Raw genomic sequence first — 9,391 nt, 5'->3', positions numbered from 1 at the left:
AACTTCTGGGCATAACAAGAGAGAGAAAGAGAGAGAGAGAGAGAGAGAGCCCACCATTCTGGAGCTTCACCTAGGGCCACAGTCTTCCTCGTGTGGTGCTGGGGCTCAAACACAGACCGCAAGCAACACCACCAGGCAAATGCTCTACCTGGTGAGTGGTTCTCCACGCCCTCAGTGTGACTTTGAAGGACCCACAAAACTCAGTCATGACAGAGCCCAGTCATGTCTTTAATAGAATTCCCAAGGATACATGTCCCCAAGACAATTTGCCCGTGTGTTCATTTGCCCCCACACACACACCCACACCCAAATAAGCCAACAGGACCACAGAACAAAGAGACATCCATATGCCCAGACCCCTGCCCAACAACCTAGAGAGACCTCCCAGGACAGGGCAGCACCGGCCTCACTGCCTCTTCCTCTCCCGCCTGCTTCCAGAAAACAGGGTGAAGAGGCCTGCGGTGATCAGGACTGCTCCCACCGCACCTATTGCCACTGCTCCCGCAACTTCCGCGTTGGTGACCTGTCACGGCAAGAAGGTAGGACACTCACTCCAGGGGCACACCAGGCACCTACAGCTCAGACAGACCCACAGTGGAGCCACAGGGGGACAAGCAGAGGCAGAGAGACCTGAACAGTCACAGCAGGGGCTCAGCTGGAAGGAGGATTTAAAGCCTAGTAGGGTCTGGGTTAAGCACACACATCACTCTGCATGGGGACCCAGGTTCAAACCCCCACTCCCCATCTGCAGAGGGGACGCTTCATGAGTAGTGAAGCTGGTCTGCAGGTGTCTATCTTTCTCTCCTGCTCTCTATCTTCCCCTCCCCTTCTCAATTTCTATCTGTCCTATTAAAATAATAATAATAACAACAACAATAAAAGGTGGACAAGGAGGAGGTGGAAAAGGAGGAGGAAGAAGAGAAGGAGAAGAGGGAGGAGGAGGAGGAGGAGAAGAAAATAATATGGTCACCAGGAGCTGTACATTCAGAGTGCTGGCACAAGTGGCAGTGACAACCCTGGTGCCAACAATAAAGAAAGAAAGAATGCCTGGTGATAGATAGCTCTGCCCCTGGGGTAGGCACTGTGGGAAAGGCTGGCAGGCTGGCACAGTGAGCTGGGATCAGCCAACTGGAAACAAGTGTGAGCCTACCTCCAGCTCATGTTTTCAGTCTCAGGTAAATAAATTAATAATAATAATAACAATAACAATAATAATCATCTCTGTAGATTGGGTAAGTTTAAATCCCCTAAAAGGAGAGATCACTTACAAGTCTGAGGTCCCAGGCTTGATGCTCAGCACTGCTATATGCCAGGGTTGAACAGTGCACTGTTGTCTCTCTCATTCTCTCATGAAAAACTAACTAAGGCCTGGAGAGGTCGTGAAGGGGTAAGCGCAACAGCATCTCATGCCAGAGGCCCCAGGTTCAATCCCTGGTACCACCATAGGCTAGAGCTGAGCAATGCTCTGGTCTCTTTTCTCATTTTTTTAATGTTTTTTCCTAATTTGTATTTGATAGGACAGAGGAAAATTGAGAGGGGATGGGGGCCAAAAAAGGAGAGAGAAAGAGACACACCTGCAGCCCTGCTTCAGCACCTGTGAAGCATCCCCCCTGCAGGTGGGGACTGGAGGTTTGAACCCAGGTTCTTGAGCTTGAGAACATGTGCATTCAACCCTCTGACCTCTTCCTGTCTCTATCTCTTTTTATCTTTCTTAATAAATTCTTTGGGATGCATTGGATCGACCTTCCCGTGGTGCATCCCGTGAGTCCCCATTCATTGGGGAAACTGACGATCCTTCCTAGCCGACTGAATCCACATGGATCCCAGTCACTTTCAAAGCCAGCAACAAGCAGCTCCTGACAGCTTTCAACCTGACGCTGTTGACTGGCTACGGAAGAAGGGCAAACGCTAGAAGAAGAAATAAATTCTTTTTTTAATATCTTTATCCCTGGATAAAGACAGAAACTGAGAGAGGAGGGAGAGACAGAGAGACACCTGCAGTCTTGCTCCACTATTCACGAAGCCTTCCCTCTGCAGATGGGGACCAGGGGCTTGAACCTGGGTCCTTGTGCACTGTAATGTGAGCACTTAACCAGGTGTGCCACCACCTGGACCCTCTATCTTTCTATCTCTCTCTCTCTCCCTCTCTCTCTCTCGAAATAGATATAAATCATGAAGATAAATTAAAAACTAAAATGTAAATAGCTAAATAGGTCTGCTTTTAAGATAAAAACAGTTGGGCCGGGGAGATAGTACAATGGTAATGCAAATAATTCTCAGGCTTGAGGCTGCAAGGTCCCAGATTCAATCCCCAGCACCACCATATGGAGCAATGCTCTGGGAAAATAATATTAATGGTGATGTTAATGATAATAATAATAATAATAGTAATAATAATATCCATTTCAACTTAAGTGCCCCCTCCTCCGGGAAACCTTCTTTGATCAGAGTCTCCAGAGCAGAAGGATCCTGGGTTCAAATCATACCTCTGCCCATAGCTTGGCCTGAACTAGACCCTCAAAACCCAGCTGGCCAGTGAGTGCAGACAAGAGACTTAAGCCCCGGGGAAGCCTCAGTTTCCCCCATCTGTCCAATGGGGACAAGCCTCTGGGGCCATGGTCAGGGAGGGCTCAGCCATGGGGTGCCTGTCAGAGCCATGACCCACACCCAGACCCACTGTCCCCCCAACCCCAGCTTCCCTGGGAGTTGCTGGAGTCCTGGGCGGGGATGGCGGGAGGGGAGCGGCCTCCATCCCTGGGGACGCACCTGGTCGCTGCGGGGGACCCCGTAGCGCAGCTCGTTGACAAAATGCTCGCAGTTCTCGCTGGTCAGCTTGTAGGGCACCTCCCGCCCCACCTGCTCCTCCGCCCGCTGCACGATCTTGTTGGTTGGTAGCGGGGAGTACTTGTCATCGTGTTTGTTGTTGACCCGGTACCTGTCCCTCCCGGCCACCTTGGACAGCAGCTCCTTCTTCACCACGGCCTTGTCCGTCAGGGGGTGCTCCAGGACGACGGACCCAGATCCTGAAGTCCCATCTGGGGGTTCACAGCACGGACACAGGGAGTCAGTCCTGCCAGCACCCCCACCCAGGGGCCCCGAGTCACAGGGTCCGCACTGCCCCTGACAGTGCTCCTGGACTCTAGTTCTCTTTTACAAGTGAAGGACACAGACCTGTTACATTACAATCTTGTGAATCATTATTAAATCACTAATGACTTTTTTTTAATGAAAGAAAAAAGTGAAGGTCATAGGCTATGGAAACAGCATAGTGGTTCTGCAAAAAGGCTTTGTGTGAGGCTCTGAAGTCCCAGGTTCAATTCTCAGCACCACCATAAGCCAGAGTTGCTCTGGTCTCTCTCTCTCTCTCTCTCTCCATATATATATATATATATATATATATATATATATATATATAATTTTTAAATTTAATTATATATATCATTAAAATAAAGTGGTTTTGGTTGGTTTTTTTTTTTTGCTTTTTTTTTTCCTCCAGGGTTATCGCTGGGGCTCTGTGCCTGCACCATGAATCCACTGCTCCTGGAGGTCATTTTTCCCATTTTGTTGCCATTGTTGTTGTTATTGTTGTTGTTGTTGTTGCTGGCTAAGACAGAGAGAAATGGAGAGAGGAGGGGAAGACAGAGAGGGGGAGAGAAAGACAGACACCTGCAGACCTGCCTCACCGCCTGTGAAGCGACTCCCCTGCAGGTGGGGAGCCGGGGGAACCAGGATCCTTGTGCTGGTCCTTGCACTTCATGCCATGTGCGCTTAACCCGCTTCACTACCACCCGGCCCCCCTAATTTATTTTTTATTGCCACCAGGGTTATTGCTAGGACTTGGTGCCTGCACAATGAGTCCACTACTCCTGGTGGCTTCTATCTCCCTTCCTCCCTTCCTCCCTTCCTTCCTTCCTTCCTTCTTTCTTTCTTTCTTTCTTTCTTTTTCATTAGATAGGACAAATAGAAAATTAGAAGGAAAGGGGGGGAGAGAAAGAGGGACACCTATCACAGCTCCACTGCTCGGCTCATGAAGATGGGAATTGAAGGTTCAACCCGGGTTCATGCACACGGTAATGCACGTGCTCAGCCGTTGGCACCACTGCCTGGTCCCCTGAGCACGGGATCTTCTAGAAGACCCTGTGAACCAGCGTTCCCGGGAGCGTTGGATGGGGACAGGGAGGTGCAGGGCCCCGAGTCTTTTGCAGAACCAGGTCCTGCTGTCTCCTCAGTCTGAGCAGCCATGGGTCTCCCCTAGCAGCTCCCGGACGTCCAGTGGTTCACAGCATCCTGTGAACTTATTTCACGAACGCACCTGCTGGGCCCTCCTTCACGCCGTCCTCCCACACACCCCCAGGAGGGCAGGCAGGGTCCTGTCCCTGCTTTGCCAAGGATGCAGCTAACCCCCAGGGTGCAACAGGCACGGGTTCAAGGCCCAGACTAGAAGGCATAGGAGCTGCCCGTTCTCCTACCCCTACCCCATGGGTGTGGGGACCCCCTTACTCAGCATAGCCAGGTGGACCACGTAACCACCGCCCACGTAGATGGCCCAGTGCTCGTAGACCGAGCGGAAGATCTCAATCAGGTCTCCAAGTTGCGGCTGCCGCCTGCCCTGAGACAAAAGAAATGGACAGAGGTCAGCCCTTGCGAGGGACGTCCTAGAGGCTGGCCCTGGACGAGCCCTCTCTGTGCATCAGCCACAGGAGACAGGGAAGAGAGGAGGAGACTCTTCCTGCACATCTGGGGAGCCCTTGCCTTTCCTGGGGGCTGCTGGGCTGGACTGTGGGGGGGATGCAGAGATGGAGAGGGGATCCCCCGGGGTATTGTGAGTGAGTGCAGTGGGGTGCCATGCACAAGCTGGGCATGACCTCACCCCATGTGCCCAGGGGTCAGGGAGTAAGGATACAGGTCCCAAGGAGGGTCTAAAGGCTCTCCAAGAGACCCCCCTTTCTCCTACAGGCTCCCTGAGTTTCTTGTGACCTGCAGAGCTCAGATTTGCAAAGCCCACAAGCCAGGCGCAGAGCCCAACACAACGCTACTCACTCCTCAGGAGTCAGAGCTGCTCTCACCCCACGTCACAGGCAGGAAGACTGAGTCTCAAGAAGGTAACTTAATTTCTGTCCTTTGACATTATTTGTAGATAGCTGTGCCACCAGTTGCCTCTGTTCTCCCTGGTCTAAGCTTTGAAGAGAGTCAACATATCAAAGACTCAGCCTATTTATTAAAAAGACTCAGTCTGTGATTTAAAAAGTTTGAGACATTCAATCAATTTTCCCCTCATATTAATTAAATAATGATTTATATGACTACAGATTGATAGGAGTGTACATAAACACCATTCCCACCACCAAAAGACTGTGTCCCATTCCATCCTCCCCAACGCTCCCCCACCCCCCACTCCATGAAGCTGAACACCCACCCTCACCCTCAACCCAGGGTTTTTACTTTGGTGCCCTACTCCAAATTCAGTCAAATCCTGCTTTGAGTTCCCCTTTATATTATTCTTTCTCAACTTCTGTTTATGAGTGGGATCATCCCAAACTTAACACTAGTATAGCCACAGGCCCTTTGGAATATAACCAAAATATGCCTACTAGCTATCTACAAAACAAAGGACACCCCCCCAACTGCATTATTCCAGCCTTTAGGTCTATGATTGGTCAACAATTTGTTTGGCTTTGTATGTTCACTCTCTTTTCAACCACCAGGTTCCAGATGCTAGCATGATCCAACCAGACTTTCCTGGACAGGCAGCCCCATCAATGTGTCCTGGAGCTCCGCTTCCCCAGAGCCCTTCCCCACTAGGGAAAGAGAGAGGCAGGCTGGGAATATGGATTGACCTGTCAATGTTCAGCGGGGAAGCAGTTACAGAAGCCAGACCTTCCACCTTCTGCACCCCACAATGACCTTGGGTCCATACTCCCAGAGGGTTAAAGAATAGGAAAGCTATCAGGGGAGGGAAGGGGATACAGAGTTCTGGTGATGGGAATTGTGTGGAGTTGTAGCCCTCTTATCCTATGGTTTAGTCAATGTTTCCTTTTTATAAGTAAAAAATTTTTAAAAACAAAATGTATGCTAAGGATGCCAAAATAAAGTTGTCTCCCCACAAAGAAAAAAAAAAAAGAAAAAGGTAACTTAGCAGAGATCCTTCACTGGGGCTGAATATTTCAGCTGAAACCTGGGTTCCAGACCAAGGTAGGGGACCAAGGTTATGGGAGAGGCCGGGGGTGGGCGGGCAATGTTCTTCTGAGTGATTAGGGAGCAGCTTCCAGAAGGGGGAGAATGGTGAAGGAGAAGTCAGCTGGAAGGCCAACTGTTTCCACTTGGGTTTGGGTCTGTGGCTATCTTTTAACCAGGAAAGAGTACTCACATATGTCTCTCTCTTTTTTTTATTTTTATTTACTTTTATTTTTACAGGACAGAGAGAAATTGAAAAGTGAGGGGGACATAGAGATGGAGAGGCACCTGCAGCAGTTTCACCACTCATGAAGATTCCCCACCTGCAGGTGGGGACCAGGGACTTGAACCCGGGTCCTTGTATATGCTAATGTGTACTCTCAATCAGGTGTGCCACTGCCTGGTCCCAGTACTCACATATTTCTTGTGGGAATAATAAATATAATAATAATAATGGAGAAGCATTGGCAGAGGAGATGGCTGGGGTAAAAATGTAGCATCTGCATGCTTGAGGCCCTGGGTTCGATCACCAGCACCACTTATGACGGAGCAGTGCTCTGAGGTCTCTCTCTCTCTCTCTCTCTCTCTCTCTTTCTCTCTTTCTCCCTCTCATAAAAAAACACCTGGGGGCCAAGTGGTAGCACACCTGGTGGACCACACATATCACTATGCATAAGGACTCAGGTTCAGTCCCCAAACCCCACCTGCTTCAAGTTGTGAAGCAGTGCTGCAAGTGTCTTTCTCCCTCTCTCCTTCACTCTCAATTTCTCTCTCTCTTTATCCAAATATACTTATATATCTGCCAGGAGGAGATATATCTGGTGGATTTGTCAAGCAGGCACCAAACCCCAGTGATAATCCAGGTGACCATTTTAAAAATAAATAAGGGCTGGGCGGTGGCGTAGCAGGCTGAGTGCACACATTAGCTTGAGGAAGGATTTGAGTTCAAGCTTCTGGTTACCACCTACAAAGGAAAACTTCATGAGTGGTGAAGCAGTGCTGCTACGGACTCTTTTCTGCTCTCCCTCTCTGTCTCCCACCTCCCTTCTCAAATATTCTCTGTACTTTTTAACAGAAAGAAAGGGAGGGAGGGAGGGAGGGAGGGAGAAAGGAAAGGAGGGAGAAAGGAAGGAAGGAAGGAAGGAAGGAAGGAAGGAAGGAAGGAAGGAAGGAAGGAAGGGAGAAACAGAGGGGAGTCGGGCTGTAGCGCAGCGGGTTAAGCGCAGGTGGCGCGAAGCACAAGGACCGGCATAAGGATCCCGGTTTGAGCCCCGGCTCCCCACCTGCAGGGGAGTCGCTTCACAGGCGGTGAAGCAGGTCTGCAGGTGTCTGTCTTTCTCTCCCCCTCTCTGTCTTCCCCTCCTCTCTCCATTTCTCTCTGTCCTATCCAACAATGATGACAACAATAATAATAACTACAACAATAAAACATCAAGGGCAACAAAAGGGAATAAATAAATAAAATAAATATTTTTAAAAATAAATAAAAGAAAGGAAAAAGAAATAGAAAGGAAGGAAGGAAGGAAGGAAGGAAGGAAGAAAGGAAAGAAAGAAAGAAAGAAAGAAAGAAAGGAAGGAAAGAGAGAGAGAGGCCACTAATGGTGGATTTGTCTTGTAGACACCGAGCCCCAGTGATAACCCTCGTGGCAATTTTAAAAAAAGTGTGTCTGTGTTTATAATAAAGATATGATATGTTTATTTTAAGAAAGAGAGAAAAGGGAGTCGGACAATAGCGCAGCAGGTTAAGTGCACATAGCGCAAAGCGCTAGGACCAGCATAAGGATCCCAGTTTGAGGATCCTGGTTCAAGCCACCAGCTGTCCACCTGCAGGGGAGTCGATTCACAGGTGGTGAAACAGGTCTGCAGGTGTCTATCTTTCTCTCCTCCTCTCTGTCTTCCCCTCCTCTCTCCATTTCTCTCTGTCCTATCTAACAATGACGACATCAACAACAGCAACAATAATAACTACAACAACAATAAAAAACAAGGGTAACAAAAGGGGAAATAAATATTTTTAAAGCCCTCTGGGCTAAGTCAGTGACTGTCCCTGAGTTCTGTGACTTTATTCGTGCAGTGAAAGAGGGGTGTGGGAGAGACATATCTCTGTTCACAGGGTTTTTCCGAAGATGAAATGGAAGCTTTTACAGAATGCAGGGTGCGGAGAGCAGTCAAGAAACACACTAGCCCCCGGCTCCCCACCTGCAGGCGAGTCGCTTCACAGGCGGTGAAGCAGGTCTGCAGGTGTCTGTCTTTCTCTCCCCCTCTCTGTCTTCCCCTCCTCTCTCCATTTCTCTCTGTCCTATCCAACAATGACAACAACAATAATAACTACAACAATAAAACAACAAGGGCAACAAAGGGGAATAAATAAATAAAATAAATATTAAAAAAAAAGAAAAGAAACGCACTAGTCATTGAGCCTGGCAGAAGGGCAGGAGGGAGAGGCAGAGGGGCTGACCTTGGAGATAGGGGTGGGCACAGGAGCAGCCCTCACCAGGGCCCTGAGCTTCTGTGACCCCTTATCCTGGACTCCCACTCCCCAGCTCATCCCACCAGCCCAGGGCAATGTAACTGATGGAGGGAGTCACCTAGCCAGTGGGACCCTCCCTGAGCACCCCAGCCCTGCCCTAGCCCTGGCCCCATGGATCAGCAAGAAAAACCCCCAAGGAACCCCCAGCACCAGAACTGTTTGGGGACTCACCGAAGCCATCCTTCCTCCCAGCTGAGCTCTGTGTGTGGCCACCAGGATGCCCAGTCTTCTACCAGCTCCCTAAGTTTCATTTCTCTTTTAACCCTGCCCAGGTGCACAGATAGCTCAGACATGTGGGTCAAAGTCTGTAATGAAGACTGCCCTCTTTAATCAAGGCCAGGCACACACCCAGGAAGCCAGCAGCCTCTGGACAAGGAGAAAGGGAATAGAAGATAGAGTTGCTTTGCAGAGACAGAAGGATTTGGGGATGGCTGAGGTCCCCAGTCTCAAGTAACCAGGCTTCAGGGAAGTGAGGAGAGGAGAGGAGAGGAGAGGAGAGGAGAGGAGAGGAGAGGAGAGGAGAGGAGAGGAGAGGAGGGGAGAGGAGAGGAGGGGAGAGGAGAGGAGAGGAGAGGAGGGGAGAGGAGAGGAGAGGAGAGGAGAGGAGAGGAGGGGAGGGGAGAGGAGGACCTTCTGCATCTGCACCCCAAAAACCATTTGCATCCATATTCCGAGTGGAGGAGAAGT

At 49.8% G+C, this 9,391-nt stretch overlaps 1 protein-coding gene across 1 annotated transcript; it reads right to left on the bottom strand.

The window, feature by feature from the left end:
* Positions 1 to 269: 269 nt before the first annotated feature.
* On the bottom strand, positions 270 to 8,977 carry LOC103109612 (phospholipase A and acyltransferase 2-like). The gene is made up of 4 exons (XM_060176192.1): positions 8,876 to 8,977; positions 4,501 to 4,609; positions 2,767 to 3,035; positions 270 to 523 (listed from the first exon to the last, which is right to left on the bottom strand). Exons 1-4 carry the CDS (start codon positions 8,882 to 8,884, stop codon positions 407 to 409), a joined length of 504 nt encoding a protein of 167 aa, XP_060032175.1. The 5' UTR covers positions 8,885 to 8,977; the 3' UTR covers positions 270 to 406.
* Between the last annotated feature and the right edge of the window lie 414 nt (positions 8,978 to 9,391).

This window comes from Erinaceus europaeus, chromosome 17 (genome assembly GCF_950295315.1).
Source record: "Erinaceus europaeus chromosome 17, mEriEur2.1, whole genome shotgun sequence".
In the NCBI taxonomy this organism is placed as follows: Eukaryota; Metazoa; Chordata; class Mammalia; order Eulipotyphla; family Erinaceidae; genus Erinaceus; species Erinaceus europaeus.
This window is presented reverse-complemented; position numbering and strand designations above follow the sequence as displayed.